Here is a 21,964-nt window from a genome sequence, read left to right on the forward strand (position 1 = left end):
AGGTGGCTTACGAAAGCCATCTTCTCCTGATCAGCAAGCCAAAGCTCATTTTCCTTCAACTACCAAATACAGCATGGGTAACTGCTCTCCTACTACCTCCTACTCCAAAACCTACCTCCAATACCTCTGTATTATCTTTCAAATTATTTTTAGAACACGTATGCTGAAAACATCCCAGACTGCAGTTGGCCCATTAACAGCAAGAGTAAATGGTGTGAATTTCAAGGCAAGTGGTGTTATTTTACTGCCATTTTTTTACAACTTTTAAACTCTACCTATGAGAGGCCCAGTTTCACTGTCAGTGCTGAGATTTCCAGGTACTGTAGCAGGAGTTGCAATAGTTCCTCATAACAAGTGCATTATGCAATAGCATTGCAGATGCAGACTCTTTGCCAACCATAGCTCTGAAAATACATCTACAGTTTTATCAGGCAGAAATCAGTCAGTTTAAACTTGGCACCCAAAGCATTTCTTCCCAGACCAGTCATGATGCTGCAGAAGTTACTCACCAAACAGCCAGCCCCACTCTGGGTCCTGCATCCCTGCTGGGCACTCTGACCACAGCTGGCAGGACGACACTTTCCTTCACAGTCCCTGGAAAAGCTGTTGTCTGTCTCCTCAAATCTCTGCTAACTCTGTAAAGCTAAAGAACTGTCCCCAAAGCCTTGCTGCTTTTGTGCTATTTTTTTAAGCACTGAACTATATCTCCAAATGTCTGAGGCTCCAATACTCACTGATTTCTTCATTCAACATCAAACTGAAATAATGTGGGAGTCTCTTCATTAGTGCACCATTTCTTTTTCAGAGCACTCATCAGAACAAAAGAGGCCACTTTTTAATTTAATAAGAGAAGAAACAGGATAGAGTTGCATTAATTTCATGCTAAAAGATTATTCAATTTATATTTCAGATGTTGATTCACACTTTGCAAGTAATTTTGCAAGCAACTAGTTTATGACTGAAAATGTTAAGGATTATATTCAAATGAAGTTTTTAGGAATAATTTGTAAAACAATTATGTTTGATATTTTGGTATTATAATCAGACTCTGTCCTTCTTTGTACATTCCTGTTTTTAATGTGTCCCTATAATAAGCAAGAACAAATTTTCAATACTCTCTCAGCTGTATTGGGACCATAGTAAATTTACTGGGGCAGAGAATGCAGCAGCTGTGATCACACAAGTAAATTGTTTTATCCCCAGAGCCTAAAGTAAGAACAAAATATTCTGGTCTGTGTCTGTGAAACTGAAGTAACATGGAAGCACTGGAAATTTTCAGTTAAACAGATGTATGAGGTTTTTATTAGATCTACGAAGGTTATTGAGTTACAGAAGCACAAGGTCAAACACAGTGACTACTTGGAAAAACAAGTAGGAACAGAATCGATGTTTTTATTAATCAAAATGCAAAGACTGTAGATAAGGGAGAGTCACAATAACTGAAACCACCTTTCATTCCCAGATGACCCCTGCGTAGGGTGGCTGACGCACAACAGCAGGATGATTTGGTTAGGTCTGTATCACCACATAAAATGCTATATAGGTTAGTTTGTTGGAGAATTTAATTTGTAAAAACTTCAAAGCAACAGTTATGTTTACGCATACAGAGACAAACAAAAAAGGTGAGAAAAAGTATTGCCAAGAGAATCTCTCCTATTAGAATATTCTGCTTTTAGTGTGATATCAGAATCAGATATGTCCAGCCTGTATTCCTTTAACAAACAGCCTTTGTTGAAAGAAAGTAGCATGTCATACCTTTTTCTGCCTCACTTGTGTTATGCTTTTCAAGTAGGAGGTAACGAGGACTTTCAGGAAGAAAAGGCAGAATCACGACTTGTATCAATGAAGGAAAAGCGATTGCTCCAAATAAGTAAGGCCACCGAGATTCCTGCAAACAGGTACAAACATAAGACAGTATAGTCACATATGGTCTTCCTGTGGTCTCTTTGTCTAAAGTCTCCCATAGTGATACTAGGAAGAAAAATAGCTTCGATGGGAAACACTGCAATTTTTCATCATTCAACATCTGAGTGATCAGTGATGTGTTCTTCCTGAGCTTAGTAAGTGGTTTGAACAGCTCCCCCTCAGATCATCTCACTGTTTCCCACTCTGAATTAGCTAACCCACCTCAGATTTTTACATGAAACACTGACAGTCCTTTTCCAAAGTCTGTGAAACAGAAAGTATTTTTTCTATTGACTTGCAAATAACCTGCTGGAAGTCTCCAGCAAGGACCTGAAACACCAGAGGCATCTGCAGCATCCCCACCAATGCAAAGCACTGATGAACACTCTCTGGCAAGTCCCCCATGTAGAAGCCAGGCATTTTAACCTGCCAGAGCTCCACTGCTGTGCAGATATAGAGCACAAGGTGCTGCATTATCCAATACTGTTGATGTGAATCTACTTGACTGCTAGCAGATTTCAGATACAACTTGACTTTGATAATTTTCTTTTATATCAACTGAAACAAAGTTGTTAACATCCTCAAATGCATTCTTAAAACCAGCTATAGAGGGTGACTTGACCCAAGCTTTTTCAGGAATAGGCTGGGAAAGACAGCAGAGAGCTCATCTGGTTCTTTGGGCTTACTCTCAAGATAGGATTCGTTCAAGCACTTAAGGAGCAAGGTGTCAGCAGTATAATTGTTGATGCTGAAGGAAAGGAAAATATCCTATATATTGCTGGGGGGTTTTTACAACTTTCCTGTATCTCTCTTTTCATTCTTATTCTTCCTTGGAATAAGCTTAAAACTTCTTTTAAAGTCTCCCATAGTGTATGGTTTATCAGTTGGTCACATTCTCTCAAAAACTCTTCTGAAAGCATTATTTTGAAAAAGTTATGAACAACACTCTGAACTTACCCTTTCAATAAATACCAGTATAATGAAAGGCCATTTATTTTCACCACATAAGACACCAAGTTTCCTTTATTTCTTCTATGAATGATTTCTGTTTTTATCATACTAACTTCTAAAACCTTAAGGTAAATACTCATAAATATGATCCCATTTGCCATTGCAGGCATGAGTTGATCAGTAAGTCACTGAAGTCAAGGGAAACTTCTCTATCCCTTTCAAAATTCAGGTGATGCCTATTCAGTGCTATGGAACTCTGTTCTACTTGCTTTTTTCTTAATTTACATTATCCAAGTTCAAATTCTTCATTCCACTACATAAAAGAAATAGTAGGACTAAAATAAATTTAAAAGCTTAATTAAAAATTGCTGAAAATCAGGCTGAATTAGACCCTATAAAGAGAACAAAAAGAAGCAGGGAGAAGGAGGGTTTCATAACCTCTTTAGAAAGGTTAGGACAGGACATAAACTGGGACAATGCCCAGAAGCAGTAATAAGACAAGCAAAAGACAGTGCAGGTGTGACTTAGGAGACACATTAACACTTTACCTCAGTTGTCAGCAGTAAGAAGAAGAAGCACACAGGCACTGCTGAGAGAAATGAAAACAACTACATCCCATCTTATCTCAGGAAAAAACTTAAAAGAGCATTAAACATTTTACAGGAGATCTGATCTATCACCTGCTCAGAATTGGTACAAATAACATGTCAAGATGGTAAAATTTTAATTTTAAACTGTCACATTATGGATATTTGCTTAGGCTGGAGCACGAAAACCCTGGCTTTGATGTATTAACAGAAGACAGTTAAATAGTACAGCAAGTTTGACAACCGTAGACTCATTCGAAGGTTGACATAATAAAGTGCAAACCTGCAGATATAGAATGTTGGTGGGGAGTGGAGTAGGTAAAGCATAACATGGATTTATCAACTGCAAATGAGACAAGATTAAGCTGTACTGGAATACAGTAAAGCAAATGTTACCATGCCAGAAAATCATCAGCTAAAGTAGAGAAGATGGAATTTACTGTAGCCATCAAAAGGTGGAAAAGAAACTGGTATGGGGAAATGTCAACAGGCACCGCTGACAGCTGAATTACTGGTCCATATCAAGCTCAATGACCGATTTAAGCACCAGTGACATTTAATATTTTCAGCAATTAGGAAGATTTTTATAAGATTTGAAGACTGTCAACACAGAAGAGGTTAACAATATATACATAGATGAATTTTAACAGGGAGAAAGGAATTGTTCACAGGGTCATGCAACAGAGGTGGGAAGAAGTGCTATACTGCTCTGGACATGGACACACGTTTTTTAAAAGATCTAGTGAGGCCAATTAAATATCCCAGTTTGAGATGGATGACAGGATCAAAAAGACTCAGTAAGGAAATACACAACTTTGACAGGCTCGACTCTCTCTGTCTCTCTCTAAATAATTTCCCAGAAACATAGAAAGACTTGGGTTGGAAAGGACCTCAAAAATCATTGAGTTCCAATGCCTTGCCATGGGCTGGAGTACTTTTCACTAGATCAGGTTACTCAAAGCCCCATCCAATCATCCAACCTGGCCTTGAACACTTCCAGGGACAGGACATCCACAGGTTCTCTAGGCAGCCTGTTCCAGTGTCTCACCACTCTCATAGCGAAGAATTTCTTCCTAACATCTATTCTAAACCTCTGCTCTTTCAGTTTAATTGTGATGGGCTTACTACAATGCTGAACACTTTATAAACAGCAATGAACTTTTTTTATACCTTTCTCGTGTAAAATTACAAGTTTTACCCATTTCATATGGGGGGAGCAAAGAGACAAAAGTCTCTGGAATCCAATGTAAGATACTCAAAATAGCCAGGAAATAGTGATTTGGTAGTTTCTTCATTTTTATGTTTCTTTAAGAAGCAGGAACGCATTTAAAATTTTAGCCAAAATATAATCACAGGCACAGATAAAAAGAATTACATCTAGTCTAATTTCTAGATGTCCTGAAGCATCTTGTCTCACCTCTTGCTGTGGCTACAGAATGATACTGTAGATCTGATATTCTGCGTCACATCTGCCGGTCCCCACAGGGACACTTAAAGCACCCATGGGCATCAAAATGGTAATATGTGTCTTTATTCAAGTAATTGAATTTTGTCCTCTCTCACAGACACTTGGCATGAAAACTTGTTATATCAGAAATATTTCATTTTCCACAAAAAAAAAAAAAAAATCACGTCCCTGCTCAGAACAAACTGAATAAACTTACTTGGGTGTGCAAAGCTGAGAAGACTGCACAAGTTCAGCATTTCTCTGTTAATCTGCTACCATGCCACATAAAGCACTCCTAAAAGTAAAGGACAATCACACTGGCCTGGGGCCAAGGACTGAAAAAGCACTGAGATGGAACTAATTTCTTAGCATTAGAACTGTCTTTTCTTCCTTGGCTCAAGTGTGTGGCACAGTGGTGATGATCATGAGGCAGCTGAGAAAAGAGTACTTTCATAACTCAGGCTTCAGACCAGCTATTCAAGTAAGGTGCAGAACAACTACCTTCATCTCACCTTGTACCACTCCAAACACTGCTCTACAACCTCCTCTGGCTGCAAAGGACACTAATCTCACAGTTACACTCCTGCTGGACACACTTTTCTCTTTGCATGACCATTCCTGTTACCCCCTTTGACAAAATGTGTTTCAGTAGCATTGTTACAAATTGCTTACCTTCTCATCTAAAATATAGGCAACCCAGATAATATGTGCATTCTGCCTCTGTTCTGCACTCACATGGATATTCATTTTTATATGTCACTACTACAGGTATAGCTCTGACAACAAGATTACTCAAGTCTCAGTATCTTCTCAGGTATTAAACAGCACAGAAAGGCACCAGACTTGAGGCTGTACAAGTCTAATGTAAAATTCACAGAAGTCAGTAGGAGGTTTTTGCTATTAAGTAAAACTACCTTTGAATCAGGACTTAAAACAGCCTTGAAAGTGGCTGGCATCTGAGTGCCATGATTTTCTGTTCATTACATTGCATGTTAGATCACGTTGTACATACTGAGAGGGAGAACTAAAGTATCTGTTACCAGTTTCTGAGATGGTTTTGGTCCAACTTTTTATTGGAGTAACAACTAGCTTTTACTCCACACTTACACGGCACAATTTGTCTTCGTTGTTTATTCATTTCCAAGAAAAGCAAAAATTTCAGAGAAAAGCAGTGGGAAACAATAAGCTTTCAAATAGTTAGCAGCAGTCAGCATATATACTTGAGTTTCTTTAGAAAGAAATATTGGAGGGTTGGAGCTAGGCAAAATTCCTGACAAAGTTTCCTTTCAGCAATGCATGTAGACTCAGGTTAGCTTCCATAAATAATAAAATAAAAAATAGTAAATTAAAAAAATTCAGTTTCTCAAATGAGTGTATAGTGTCATTCTGATATCCTCAGGCACCTTTAATGTCCCTGTGGGACTAACAGATGCGACACATACAACTCCAGGGACCTGCATCCTTCTGGGGCTGCAGCAGGAGGTGAAGAAAAATGTTCCAGGTCATCCAGAAATTGCATTAGATGCAAATCTTTTTTTGTGTAATTATATTTTGTCAAACTGAAGTTATAAAAGTTAGACTACAGTATATCAAGGTTAAGAAAAACAAAAAAACAAGTAAACATAAAAATACCCAAAGCAGGTTTCTTGATTTAAAACCAACTGATATAGTTGAATATTTAATCTTTTTTCATGGCAACAACTCTGGTTTAGATTAAAAAAAACACAACTCATTTTAATTTGACATTTCCTTCAAGTTTGAAAAAAACCCTCACAATACTAATCAAGAATATACCTCCTGATTTTTCCCTTTGCCAGCAATTTCAAAAGCAAACTAAGAAATACAGGTCTAGAAAATACATCCAAAATACTCAATAGACTGCATGCTATAGTACAATGCTTGAACAATTTATTACTATTTAATATCCAATTGTAAGGGACAAATTTACATCTTAGTACATGAATTTGCAATAATGGTCAATTTTACAAAGTACAATGGAAATGAAAACTGAAATCTTAATCATCCAGAAAAAGGTTTAAATGGTAGTTATCTCCCCAGTGAGTGAAACACACTCAGAAGGAAACCACAGGTCAAATAATTTTAGATTTATTGCTTAATAATAGATCCATAAATATTATCAGATAACAAGCACTAAGGAGAAGGCAACTTTACAACATTCCCTTACTCATAATCTTTTGAAGCAGAGTCCAACAAGCACAGGGTAAGATAAGGTTCACAGACAGATGTTGCCTGTTATTAGGTCAGCTACAATAAGTGAAAAAGCTCACCTTTTTAAGTCTGACAAAGAAGCTGAAAGTCATACTTTAAATATTAGTATAAACAAGTGCTCTAAGCTTAATTACACATTTTAACTATGCTTCAGTGGACCAGGAGAAAGCTGTATGACGAATTACAAGCAATTGCTATCAACTTCCATAATATTTTGATGTCTTTTTTTCCTTCAGATCTATTGAAGGACATCTTTCCATGAAAGCTTGTCTATCGCTTTTCCAGCTGACCTAATTAAGCAGAGTACAGCTACGTAGAAAACTTAAGAGTCATATGAGCACTGTTCCAGCTGTCTATGAGAAAGCAGTCCTCACTGATGATTAACTTGCATCCAAACATCTGCCATAAAGTCTTTTGTTCAGCTTGAAGTCTAAATATAGAAGTCTTGAAGTCTACATCTTTCTTCTATAACCACACTTTCATTTCCACATTCAGACAAATCCTCTCCTGAAGGATGTTCTCCTTCCCAAATACAAAACTGCAGTATATCAATATTACATATGGCCAATCAGCCATGTGTTGTTAAAACTTCAGGAACTGAAGTCTCACAGCACAACTTTAATGGACTGAAACTCATTTGAAAATATGAAGACATACATCTGTTTTCCCATGCTTTGCTTAATGAGTTCTGTACAGAAAAGGGATGAATAAATACTGCTGTGCCTGTCTTGGGGAATCAGTAAAAAGTTAATTAATAATCTTCAGTAAATACATAATCTCTGCTGATCCACAACAGATATAAACAAAATACCTCACTTAACGTGTCCATTAGAAATACATCAACACCCACCACAACCTATCAACAGGGTTGGTGTAACAGAGTAGAGCTCTTCCCATGGGTACTACTGAACTATGAATATGCAACAATCTAGAGGGTCCTGGCAGTGTTCCTGCACCTTTATCAGCACAACCAAGGCTGTGTGCATGGCATCTTCCCTTGGCTGCATCCACTAAGCCTTGAGTGAGGTGACCTTCCAGCCCCTGATCAACAACTCACAGCTTGTATGAAGCTCAAGTGCCTTGATAAATGACATGGAAATTGCTTCAGCAATAAGGAACTTAGTGCCTAATGTATTACTATGAAAAGAGGAAGGAAATTTCCCACAGTAAGAAAAGAAACAAACTGAGAAAATATCTTAAAAAAGATTGCCATCTTCAAAATTGCTACCTCAAGCAATTCTTAATTGGCAGGCCTAATACCAGTTTGCAGGAAGTGCAGGCAGGTTTCCATCAATACACACATAATCAATCCAGGCTCAGAAAGGCATACAACCACCTGCTGAAATTGGTCGATGTCTGAATAAGCACCAAAACATTTTCCTGTTCTGTTTTTGGATTTGTTTGAGGAGGTTTTTTTGTTTGTTTGTTGATTGGTTTGGTTTCTGTTTGGTGGGGGGTTTTTTGTTTTATTTTGTTTTGTTTGTTTGTTTGTTTGTTTTGTTTTGGTGGGGTTTTTTTTGGTTTTTTTTTTTTTTTTTTTTTTTTTTTTTTTTTAAGATTGTCATTCAGAAGCTGTTTTTCTGAGCAATTCTTAGCAGATACCATTGTCATCCCCTTCTGGTTTTGAGCAGACACCTACAAGCACCAACATGTCTCCTGTATCTTTAGCAGAAGTTTTAAAACACTCTTCAGGGAAGAGTTTTGCATTTTACTGAAATAATATAAAGCAGCTTTGCTTCTATGCTCTTAAGAAACACTGTACAAGCTCAGCAGTCCAATGAATTGGTAGGGACCAGGGTAACTTGGAGCCACCTTTTGCAAGTCTGACTCGATAGTAGAATAGTTTCTAGAAGTAGTTGAAACCACCTTCTGAAACTCTTGCTATAAACTTAGGCAAATCCTGATCAAATCCTGATCAAAAAACCCCACAAAAACCCTGGGGAACAGAACTGATAAGCCAAATTTCTAGTTTATTTTTCCCATGTCCTACACTAACTTTTTCTCTTAAGATTTTACTCAGAACTAGCAATTTATATCCTAAAATATAGCCAGATGTTTGAAATTATCACAAACAGGACAGTTCAGGAATTCAAGTTATCCTGGAAAATGCTAAACTAGTAGATGCATTTGTCCTACTCTAATGGAAGCAACAAACACCTTTTTATATTCTATAAACAGTATAAGGCATAAGCTGCTTTCATTTCCAAGATCCTCCATGCAGCTGCAAGAGTTCACCTGTTTCATTGCCACAAGAGTTCTCTGTTCTATACTCTGAAATAAATTATCACTCATATCTTGAAAGAAGAATATCTTTAACTATAATCAGTATCATGGCTCAAGGGGAAGATAAACATACAGAAGAAAATAGCTCACAGAAAAATGTAAGGAAAATGGCTGATTCATGCTTTGTGTTACCATGCTAATGTGTAAGATTCATTTCAAGCACATCTCCAACAGACCACTTTGTCTTTGGTGTCCACCTGCAGGCTGCAGGTCCCTACAGCAATTCTGAATTCCTTTCTTTATTCATCTGTAATTTGCTGACAGTTCTTAAGAATCCTTGTATTGGAGTCAAGAGTCTTAGGAAGAAGGATCAGTTAAAAAAAAAAGAAAAAAAAGGGAAATATCACACTGAAAATGAAGCTTTGACAAGTAAAATCAAAGCTTTTTCCAGAACAGCCTTCAACTGCACAGGCTGTAGAACTACCTATTCCATCACTGTCTATTTTAGTGCAAGTGAAGGAGTACTTTTAAAAGAATGTGGTAAAGCAAAACAAAAAATTCCTATATAAACATTCCCAAATACACAACTATCTATCACATTAAACACATCATTTCTAAGAGGTCTGTTAAGAAAAATTAGTCTGACACAGCATCTACAGAAGTTTTTAGTTGATTTTTTTTAAAAAAATCACAAATATTTCTTTGCAAGGTCCACTCACGTAAAGAACTAACTTGAAAGGGACTAATCACAGAGATGCTTCCTTATTAGATACATAGTACAGTGTCTATGAAGTTCATTTGTCTCTTTCCAAATTTAGCTCAATTTACTGCAGAAATTGATATTGATATTTATATCAGTAACAGAATTTCTTTGCTAAAATAATCTGTTGTGTGGAGGACAGCTTGGCCATTGTCACCACATGTCACGGACCTATTTCCAGCTAACTTTTTTTTTTAAAAACAGGAAATTTCTAGCCAGATATGTATTAAAGCTGTTCAAAATCCTCAAAAAAAGTGTAATTTAAAATGAATTCATGTTCCTTCTATGACAAAGACAATGTCTAATTAATAAAGTTCATAACCACTTACACAAAGTTTTGCAACATAATAAATTCCAAATGTATTTAAAGAAAGATTGAGAAGAGTCTAGAAAAGACAGCATGTCACTTTAAGGCAAATTCTAAGTCAGGTGTACTTTGTTTTTCATTGCTTTGAGTGTTTCCCCAGCATGGGGTTACCCATAAGAGCTGTTTAAACCTGACTTCTCCTCAATAAGCCACTTCCCATCTCTGATAATTGCTGCTCCTTTCTGTACCCTGTACTGCTTGACCCTTTTTAAAACAGAATGACCAAACCAACTTGCAACATTCAAGAGATGGACACATCAGGAATTTTATGTTGTTCTGTTTATGCTACTTTTTTTTCCCTTGGAAACACTCACAGCAGTAATAGGGTTTATTCGGCAAGACTTAGGATGCAAGCAAAGCAGGGTTTTTAGGATGACATGCTATCCACTATGAAACAGTGCAACAATGTAGTTAGACAAGCTCCTGAGTGCGTTACCTAGAAACACTTGAAGTCTATAAAACAGGGTTGCTGAAGTAAACCTAAAAAATTCTAATTTTCTGTTGGCCTACCTATGGCAAACAGCTGTTTGGTCAGAGAAGCAGCCAGAGCCAGCCAACCACTGGGACCAGCTCCAGAGAAAACAACTGCAGCTTGGCAAAGCTTTACACACCACGCACAGGAAAGGGGGCTCAAAGCAGAAGTCTGAGGAAAACCTGGCAACAGGCAACAATTTCGGCTTTATCTGCCCTGAATACATACACATACCATAAAAATTTTTTTTGTCCCCTTTCTTGTATCTAGACACAGATGAAAGAGACACTGAGGCTCTAGGTATATTAAAAAATATGAACATTGTAACTACTGAAAAAATATTCATAAACTAAATCCTCTATCATTTAAGGAAAGATTAAAGACTACCTTTATTAAACAAATGAACCAATAGAAGAGACAGTCTTGTGGTTTATAAAATCTAAAAGATGTTTTCATGCTAAGGAAAACCTGTAGAGCAGGACATCACATGCAGGAGAAACTAGATGAGATAGTCAGAATGATACCTAGAGTTTCACGTAATACGCCAGAATCAGGCCAGACAATATTCCCCCAAGACAGTAAGTGTAAATTTGAACTTTCAAAACTGAATTTGACACTGCACTGGTCTTTGCTTTGCAGGGATCAATCTTTTAGGAAAAATGGGCTGGGTGATTCAATTGTAGAATCATAGAAACAGAGAGAATGGAAACACCTGAAGGGCAGTGTTTGAAGAGTTGACAGATCTGAGACCTCCTTATCTTAATGTCTGTTTTTTCCTTCAGTCAGATACATGGAAAACTGCACACGCAATACAACCAAAAATTAAATAATCCTGTAGCCAGTAGCAATAATTTGGTGCTCACATTACAGCAGACAGCATCTCTGCACACCTGTGGGCCTGCACCAAGTTGTCATTTATAGTTGCCATGGTATCTTGAAGAATTAAGAACTCTGGCTTACAGAACACTAAAACAAGATGCTAGCACATGAAAACAAGCACTCAGCTCTCAGCAGTCAGCATGGTGGAGAGAAGCAGGTCACCAGCACATAAAGTTGTCATGCTCTGTGCTCTGATCACCAGCTGGCTTTATGACTGTGTAATTTACCAAACCTCAGTGGAGACATAGCAGATATAGTTTTCCATAAGTTATGGCCTACAAGAATCAGAATCTTGAATAAAAAGCACTGCTGGGATATTTGTATGTGAGGGAATTAAGGCAGTGGAAAGAAAGAAAGAATATCAAGTCACTGCAGCATTGTCACAACTCCAGCTTTTCTCCTTCAGATAATCACTCTTGCTAAGCATTGCATGCTAAAGGAAAGCATTCTTCAGACTTGGTACTCTAAAATTAGTACCTTTGGAGACAAATAGGATAAAAGTCTATATATTCAGAATCTAAAAGAATGCCTGTATTTAGATTTTACTGCCATTATTGGCTTTTTTTTTTTTGCCTCAAGTAACGCTCAGAGCTTCAGAGCTATTTTTATCATAATTCCACATCTAAAGTAACACTTTTGTATTTAATAACAGAGGAAGTAATCACTTAGGTTGTTAATAAATGCTTGTTAACACTATGCCCCCCTGCCGACACAAACACTTTCCTTTTCTGTGAAGAGACTTCTACAGAACCACTGAAGGCAACAACCTCATATAATCCACAAGAATGCATCAAGCTCCAATTTAAAAGTTAAATTTTCTGCTCAAGCTACTTCAGCTGGGAGTCTGTTCCAAACATCCCTCTGATGAATTTCTGCATGCAATTATTCACACAATTATTATAAAAGTCATTCTTGTAGCCATATTGTCCTTGAGATTAAGCCACTCTATTCCTTCTATAGTTCTCTTTCTTGTGTTTACATGGTGCAGTCAGTTTGTCTCACTTCCGTCTACTTGACCACACAAGCAGTGCTGCTGTTACCTGCTCTTACAAGACAGAACCCCAGCCATGCTGAAAGCCCTGCTCATGTCCACTCCTCTTCCAACAAATCTCTTCCAGCAAGATGCCCAACTCTGGTTTTGTCCCTCCTTTCTTCAAAACCATCACTGCTTAGATACTACAGTTAATAATCTCTTAGATATTTGCTCAATTTACAAGTAATAGATAAATGACAGAGCTCAAGAGAAAACTCTTACGAAACCATGACAGAAGACATGAATTTGTAACTATTATTATTTACAACAAATTCTGATAGGAAACCAACAAACAACCACAGAGCAACAAAATAAAAACTACGTCCCACTGAGGGAGGTTCAATGGGAACCACATAAAGCTAGTGAATAAAATCCTGACTTCACTGAAACCAATAGAGATAAAAAGAAAAATACACCCACATACCCAACTAGAAAATTCAAGCTGCTTCCAATAATTTTTCTGGAAATATGCTAATTCACATCAGCCAACATGCTGATGTTATCTATCTTGAAAAGAACTAATTCTACAGATAAAGTGTGTTTCTTCTTACATAAATTAATTAATGTCTATCTTTAATAGTGTAATATTAATTAACTTCATACTAAAGCAGGTTGTAGAAGCAATCTCCATAATTTGGTAGCAGCAACAATGGGGATGAAAGGAAGGTGAGAAATAAAAACAGCAAGAATGAGCTGAAACCAAGAAATAAGTATTTCCTATTCAAAATATCCCAAAGACCTAAGAGAGAAAAATTCGCATGACACCTCACCTTTAAAGTGTACACATGTTTTAAAAAAAACAACCAACAACCCCCCCAAAAAAAACAAATAAAAAACCCCAACCTACTACATAAGGGTTGACATATATTCTAAACAATCTGATTGACCTCTTGACATTTCATACATTCATTTCCAAAGCAAGAGAAGGCAACTCTGTAGAAGGCACCAAGGAAGGTCCGTAAAAGCCATTTAAAGCTTTTTTCTAAAATTTGTTGCTTTGGAGGGGACAGAGGAGAAAACTATAATTCAATAAAGGGTAAATTGAATCAAACTGTCTGCAGGAGGGCTTAACAGGATAAAGGGACAGACTAAGAGAGCTGGTCAAACAAAAATAAAAGTGTCAGGGAGGATGATATTGTGTATTTACAAAGGAGCTGAGTTTGGATGGATAGAGGAGGAAAAGCTCTCCTCACTTTTGCAACAGTTTAATACTTCTGCTGGCTGTCAGAAGGGATTCTGAGTTCAGGTTTCATTGTGAGAGGATACAGATATTTCCTCCACACTGCACTGAAGATTCACCTCTGAAAGGAAAGTATCTGGTTGGATCAGATGACCCACTGTAGTTCCTTCTAACCTTAACAATTCTGTGATTCTGTATTTCCAAGCACCAGCCATAACCAACCTCGAGTTCATTTATTTAGAGCAATGATGACATCCAGTGGTCACCAAGTTAATCTCAGTCTATGACAGCAAGACAACCTATTAAATGAAGAGATAATCTTTCCATAAAGGTATATATTAGCTCTGCTCTTCCACCTTATAATCTAAAAGCAGGAGTGCATTACAAGGAACACTCTAATCACTAAGCAAGGGTCTTTCTATTCACGTTCTCATACAAACTCTAACCAAGCCTTTTTCAGTTCTATCTCACACTGAAAAAATCACAAATCAAAAATGTAAAAGCTATTAGGCATTTCCCTGATACTCAAAGAAACTGTAAACCAGCAAAAATAAGTGTACATCAAGAAAGGGGAGGAGGGCAACCCGCACATGGACACACACAAGCTACTCAAGCTGTTAAAACTGCTGACTACATATACCAAACTTAGTCATATGTACCTGCTTTTAGAACACATGGAGGAAACCACTTTTCAAAGTGCTTCAAAACAAAAAACCCCACTGTTTCTGTTTTTCACTTTTGTAAAGAACTCAGTCAAAATACAAAAAATATGACACTTAAAGCACACTTGTGTTCTTTGACAGAAAAGACGTGTTAAGTACTTACTTGCCCAAATATTTCTGGCAGCCCCAAAACTTGACCAGTGAAAACGCCAATGCAGATGAAAATTGCTGTGACCTGACCCAATGAACCACGGATTTCCTTAGGAGATATTTCACTCAAATACATGGGAAGGGCACTTAGGGAAATTCCTACAAAAGAATCAAAAACCCCATATATTAAGTCAAAACTTCTTTTCATTATGTCAGGTATGGAAAAAAAAGTCTACTGGAAGGAGTCTGAGCGCTAATCTGCTCACTAGAGTGGCATAAGAACATGCAAAGAACAGAAATATATCTGTCCACAGACAATATGAATTATCTTCCCTGTACGTCTAATTACTCTTACACCATTTAATAATCTTTGGATTGATTATCTTTTATAGATCTACAGAAATGTGTGTATGTGCTATTTGATGAGGAGCACCAAAGGTTACTCAGAGATGAGAATCATCAGGAGAACAGATTTGTTGTTTTAAATTTGCTCATTCCAAAGCAAAGAAAGTCGTGTTAGCACTGGTGTAGGTAAGGAAAAAAACACAAACCAATGTATCCATCAAATAGAACAGATACTGTCAGGTGAAATATTTTTACTGTAAACAGTACTAGCAGATATTCCTCTCAATACAGGCTTACACCTGCAATGAACTCTTCATAGTAGGCAGAAAATAAGGGTGAGGTGGCTGCTCAAAACCAGGAAGAAACAATTGCATGATCCTAGTTAGAACAATGACAATATTTACATAGCTCCAGAAGCTTGGTAGTTTGGTGGTAACCTAGACAAAAATTAGCAGTCAGCACCAAAATGACTCATGAACTTCACATCTAGTGGCCTGAGAAGTTGCTGAGACCCTTACTTTTAGCTGCAAGACAATTCTAGTGCTGCAGTGCCTCGATGGTTTACTTTTGAATTGGGAAGACCATATTGCTAGGAACAGCTGAAGATGTACCAAACCTTCCTTAATCCTACAGGTATTAGCATGGAATCCAACAACTTCTAAACACACAGCAACAAGCAGTGTTAATAAATAGGCTACACCCTCCTAGCTAAAGGGTTTTCATGGCATGAAGACAGATAAAATCCACCAGGGCTGGAAGAGGAAAAGTGGGAGAACAACTAGGATGGATAGCAGTGGCTGGCATTCATTCCAGTGTCTTCTCCAAACATCAGATCCTTCAGCCCTTAGTCTACTGTTTTGTCCCAGTGAAATCAGTGTGGCTACAGCTAGTCCCTAAAACACCTCTTCAATGTAAAGAAAGTTCTAGCTGGGGGAGAGGAGGAATTTTATGTATGGCACAAGCATTTCAGACATGTAGAGCATGACCAAAGCTTACCTGCATCAACACCCATGATAACGCGGCCCAGTATGAGCATTTCAAACGACCCTGCCAGCAAGGAGAGGGACATCAACAACGCAGCTGTCACTGCAAACACATTATTGAGCAGCAACGTACATTTCCTAAAAGGAAAAGACAGTTTATGTAGAAACCAGCACCATGGCAGCTAAATCTAGTCATATTCCAAGCATATTAGGCTGTTATCCTTAAACATTTATGAACAGAAAGTTCCTAACAAACACTGCCTCTTAGATGTTGTGAGGTTCCAAAGTACAGCACTATACCCAAATGTATACAGTTTCAAACCTATACCACAGCTTTAAAATAAAACATATCATAGCTAACTGAAGAGCTGTATTTCAAAAGCAGAGCAATTAGCCACCCTATGCATCCCAAGAATCCAAGTGACATGCCCAAGATTCTGTATATGAATATAAACATAAACAAGTCTACTCTGGGTAGATGATGTCTAGATGTATGGAGGAACTGTAGAATATACTTTAAATAGCAACAAGCTGATATAACTACAGGCATTTTAATGCTACATATGTTTTTTGACACTTTGAGAACTACTCAACACTGACATATTTACGTCATTATAATTCATCCTTAAATCCATGATAATGAAAACATACATTGAGGAAAATTACCTCCTACCTGTCGAGTTAGAAGAAACGCTTGGGCTCACATGAGTAGTAAAACTCAACCGTTCTCTAAAAATTGTTCAAATTAACCAAAATACAGATTTACATATTTCTTTCCCACTTTTAAATTTAAATAATTCTATAACAGTTAAATAAAAAATTTAAAATATTTTTCAAATAAAAGAAATATTCTCTGTGGAAAATTATTACTTTGTTAAAAAAAATTTTAAATCACAAAAATATACTTTAAAATTTTAAAATCAGGAGGAGTGAGAAGAAAGGAATGGCACAAAGAAGTTGTTACACACTGACTCTGACTCCTTGCACTGCCCGTTCTCTCACTGAAGGCACTGGGTGTGACCTGCTGTGGTACAAAAAGGAAGGAGAGGGACCTGGAGTGATGCTCAGCCTGGGAATGTGGCTCCCTAGCAGTGGTCTAAGCAATCCCTTGAGCACGTTGCTCTGGGTGCTCAGGATACACAACAGCAGCTGCTCTTCATTAGAAGAAGAGAATTTAAATTATGAAGCGTCAAAGACACAGGGGACTTAAGCTTATGTGTGTGAAGGTTCCCTTTCAAAAAACTACTCTATATCTCTCTTGAAGTAAGTAGAGCCTAGGAATCCAGTAATTTGGAAATTATGTTATTAACCTTACAGCAATGTGATTCAAGTGTTCTTTTTAAAGTCATACATTATTTCTGACTAATGCTTTTGATCCCCCTTAGCTCATTATTCTGTGTCAGTGTAAATGGAGCTCAGCTTCATCATACATACAACCCTCCAACCTACACTGGAGCAACTTAACAGCAGAGTATTTTATTGTTCTGTCACCATTTCACAATGTGCTCCTCAATTACTATAATGATACATCAGTCTGAGTTCCTAGACCAGAAAAACACACTGCAGTGTGAACAGCAAACTTAAGAACCACTCTTTGGTGAGTAGCCTTTATCCACACAACCCTTTGCCATCTGTACTGTAGCATTCATACACCATATCTGTAACAGAGCTGTTTTCATGGCTTAATGGAGATAAACATAATAAACACGGGCAGAATCTGCAAATGTAAAGGTCTGCCCTGGAAACACAACCAGCTCCAATCGAAGTGGTGTATCTCTGACAGATCAGCCACCACTTTAACGAATTGCATGCAAAGCTGTTCTACTCTTCACTGAAAATTCAAGCCTTCTTTGAACTAATTTTTTACTTCACTTTATTTTAATGAAGACTTAGCAATATTCTGGGAATTAATCTGTCTTAATCAGGCATAGTTTTATATATTACACAAGTGTGTAAAAGCCAAATTGGCAGAAGTTGAAAACCTAAAAAAAAGAAATAATGTGCCTATGAAAAATATTTAAAAATTGAAAATCAAATGGTGAAGTGACAGAATAAATTAATGAAGAATGAGTAACAGCAGAGAATACTGACTTGCTGTAAGCATGAAATGGAAGAGCTTGAAAATATACTCTTTGAGGTGAAAAATGGAATATGGAAGAGTTAGGAGAATGCCAAAGAGACCTAGGAGAGTACAATCAGTCAAAGTGTACAGAAACAGTCAAAGTGTAAAACAGAAAAGTAGGAACAGTGGAGGTTAATGCTTGTATTTAAGCCTCCATGATGATGTTCTCCTGTGATTTAACAGACAAAAAAATATCAAATTATATAGAATTTGCAATTAAGGAAATCCAAATGAGCAGTTATGATGAATACTACAGTGGCAGGGTTTTTTCATGGTCTTCTAACTATAGGTAATTAATGAATTACCTTTAAAATTCTCTTTGGAAGACTGTATGAAACAAAAATTTGACAGAAATATCTAGTCAGTACCTGCAGCAAAAATGCAAACACACACCAGCACAAACATTCCTAAAATGCTCATATTCTCTGTGGTCAAGACTTGGTCAAATACTACATTGTATAGAGCAGGGACAGTATCCCCAAACTTGGCAAAGACCAAACATGAACTTCATCCTAGTTTAGCTCTTCAAACTTTTTTTAAATTGACATAAGGAAGGAAAAATATGCAAATTTTCATTACTATATGACAACAGATATTGTTAAGAAGCAAATGAGATATATTGATGGCTTTGTTTGTTTACAGTAAGGTACTCAGCAGACTCATGAAACAAGAATCTGCCAGTCCTTTGTGACATCTTTTCTATTTTACAGTATTTTCCTTTCACATTCTTGACAATGCAACCTCCTTGACATCTCAACCCACTGTCAGTTCAGAGCAAATGGCTTCTTTGACTTAAATAATACGCAGTAAGGCCAGAGAGAAAGGTACCAATTTCACTCTTGGAAATTCATATCTCTCAGAAATGAGCTTTCATTATTTAAAATTACTTAAATTTGTATTCTGGTGAAGAGGGTGCTTTTCAAAAATAAAAGTAAAGCCTTCTAGAGAGACTAAGTGAGAAACCACTTTAGAAAATACAAGTTTTGCAGTACACTTACCGTCCAAAGAACTTCACAATTGGGGTAACAATAATGGCACCCACAAGGCCACCAATGGCAAAAATAGAAACGGTTACGGACCAGAGCAGTGTCAGTGTGCTTTCGTTCACTGAGAAGCCATATCTGCTCTGCCAAGTTTCATTGTAAAACTTCTTGATATACTGAAAGAAAATAAATAGTAATAATACATGTAAAAAAAAAAATCACACATTAAGAATACAACTGAGGGAAACAGAATTAGGGGAAAAAAATAAAAAATCAGCCCAATAGCTTACTTGCAGCAATCACACTTGCTCTCCTCCAAAAAATGGACCCTCAATTCTAGATGCAACTGCAATAAAACTAACTGAATCAATGAAAGCATCCATACGTATAACTGCATGGCAGTCCCAAACAAGGTGTGGAAAAAACTACAGGTGGACATAAATGTCTAGGACCAGCTCACTTTTTAGCCTTCAGTGTGACAGAGTTTATACTCTTTTTCTGCTTTCCTCATGAGCACAACTGCAGGTTTTTGAAGGATGCTTTCTAACAACTTCTGTGTATTGTCTGCAGAGACATTGCCTGTTTACTTTCTTGTTAGTCAGACTTCCTCATTTTTATGCTGCTCACATTTCACAGTCAAGGGCCGCTGTGCCTGATGCTCTGACGAGGATACAGCACCAGGCAGCTGCAGTCACTACAGCAGAAGGGCACAGTATGCTTGGGAAAAGCTCTCACCTTTTCTCTGTCACCGCTTCCCAACAAGCTCTACAATATCACAAAATTCAATCTTGGCTCTTTTCCCCAGTTTCTTCTCAGATTTCCTTCAGCATGTAATAGCTCCTAAAGTATCCTGGAACAGGACTCAACAATATAAGCCACAATATTTTCCCCATTCAAACTAGGAATTTCAAACTTTAGTCTAACCTTGGACACACAGAATATTTGATTTGAGGACTTCAGTTAATTTGAATTACCACCTCTCCATCTGCAAGGTACCTAAGAAAGGTGGAGGTAAAAACATACAACTTTCTGAATTCCTTCTATCAAGTTTCTAGTAGACCTCTTGTGCCTTGAATTAAAAGGTGGGCATGGATATTTCTCCAAAGCTATCTTATGTGTTTCTAAACAGATAGAAAAAAAACACTTAAAAAAAAAAAGAAAAGGATAAAAGTCAATTTGATGCTTTGTCTATTTATAAGAATCTCACAGTAAGCTTCCAAATGAATCTGCCAATAAATCAAGTAGTACATCTTATCTCTTTAACACCAATACTCAGATTATATTTAGATTCAGAGATCTTGTTTATTTGAAGTTAATTACTGATAGTAATGAATACTAAGAGAAAGCCCTTTTACAACACTATTAGCATTTCTTGCTAATGATAATGGTTCAGAATAGTATGCAATTTATTCTCCCCTTGTGTTATGACTAATTTTCTCATCATAGCTTGGTTATTTACAAGGAGACATAAATAACTGCAAATATTCAAGAAAAAGTACAAACTACAACACTCAGTAGTAACATACAGATGCTCTGACATGTACAGCACCTGTGTTTGGATTCCCATTGCCAATAAATTGGAAGCTAGTAACACATAGAGGTTTTGAGGGGAAGAACATGAAACAAAACAAATCTGATCTAACAAATCCACTGGATTTTAATCCATTTAATTCTATGGAAAGGCTCCTTTGGGATTTTGATCAGGTGTCTCAATAATGTTAAAGTCATAAACCTGTATACACAAATTTTAGCCCCTAATCAAAGCCAACAAGAAACAGTAGCTGATGCATTATCAGTATCTTATTTTCTCAATTGCAGTAGTAGTGCTAGGGTGAGAAAACTAAGAGGAATGTAAGGGATATATATAGTTATATATATATATTATCTAATGGGTACATTTTAGATATAAGGGAAATATTTTCCTTGTCTTACCCATAGTTACAAAGGTCACTTACACACAGTGACCACTACTGAACCAGCTGACACAGCAGGCTGTACATTTTTGCATTAGGAATTCAGAACTGCAGCCCTCCCCAGGAAGAGGGCAAGTGCAAATCAGAAAGTAGCAGAGGCTTTGCTTCCCTGCATAGAGCACAAAGCACATCTTTGTTTCACAGGCCTTGCCTACAATCGGTCCATGAAAGGAACTGTAGAAATTCTGCTCAGAAAAACACAGCTTCAACTCATATGCAATTAAACCTTTTGTCTTCCTACTGCCAAATGCTCCCATAATTTAATAAATTATGGTAGCTCTTTGAACTGGGTTCAATTCTGGGTTTCTTGGGAATCATACCTGCAATGGCCACTGCTCTTTCCCACAGAACAACAGGGAACTGAGCTGGATGCAATCTCAGCTCTGAGGGGAGTTTGTACAGTTTATTTCCCCCTTTCAGCAACCAGGAAATTGGATTAACTCTACCTTATAAGATGACATGAGGTAAAGCTCAGTGAGAACTACAGGAGTAGCAAAACCCAGTGAGAACTACAGGAAAATTTTTCTGGAGTTTGATGAACTGACAAAATTTGCAACATCAAAAGAAAATGGACACAAAAATTTACAAATAGTTCTTCAACTTTCCAGCCTTAAATTAACTTCCCCCTGCAGCAGGGCTCTTCATCCTGGAATGAGGTCAAGCAACTCAACAGGAAAGTGCCCTATTTGCAAATCTATCAGTGGTGGATTGAG

At 37.2% G+C, this 21,964-nt stretch overlaps 1 protein-coding gene across 3 annotated transcripts in view; it reads right to left on the reverse strand.

Moving 5' to 3' along the window:
* SLC2A9 (solute carrier family 2 member 9) overlaps positions 1 to 21,964 on the reverse strand; it is an 82,592-nt gene that overhangs the window by 54,149 nt on the left and 6,479 nt on the right. For all 3 annotated transcript variants that reach the window (XM_032686644.1, XM_032686642.1, XM_032686643.1), the window contains exons 3-6: positions 19,294 to 19,454; positions 16,187 to 16,311; positions 14,859 to 15,004; positions 1,756 to 1,888 (exon numbers count right to left, since the gene is read on the reverse strand). In XM_032686644.1, coding sequence (XP_032542535.1) covers positions 1,756 to 1,888; positions 14,859 to 15,004; positions 16,187 to 16,311; positions 19,294 to 19,454 — 565 coding nt within the window. The remainder of the gene's footprint in view (positions 1 to 1,755; positions 1,889 to 14,858; positions 15,005 to 16,186; positions 16,312 to 19,293; positions 19,455 to 21,964) is intronic.

The sequence above is a fragment of the Chiroxiphia lanceolata genome, chromosome 4 (genome assembly GCF_009829145.1).
Source record: "Chiroxiphia lanceolata isolate bChiLan1 chromosome 4, bChiLan1.pri, whole genome shotgun sequence".
Taxonomy (NCBI): Eukaryota; Metazoa; Chordata; class Aves; order Passeriformes; family Pipridae; genus Chiroxiphia; species Chiroxiphia lanceolata.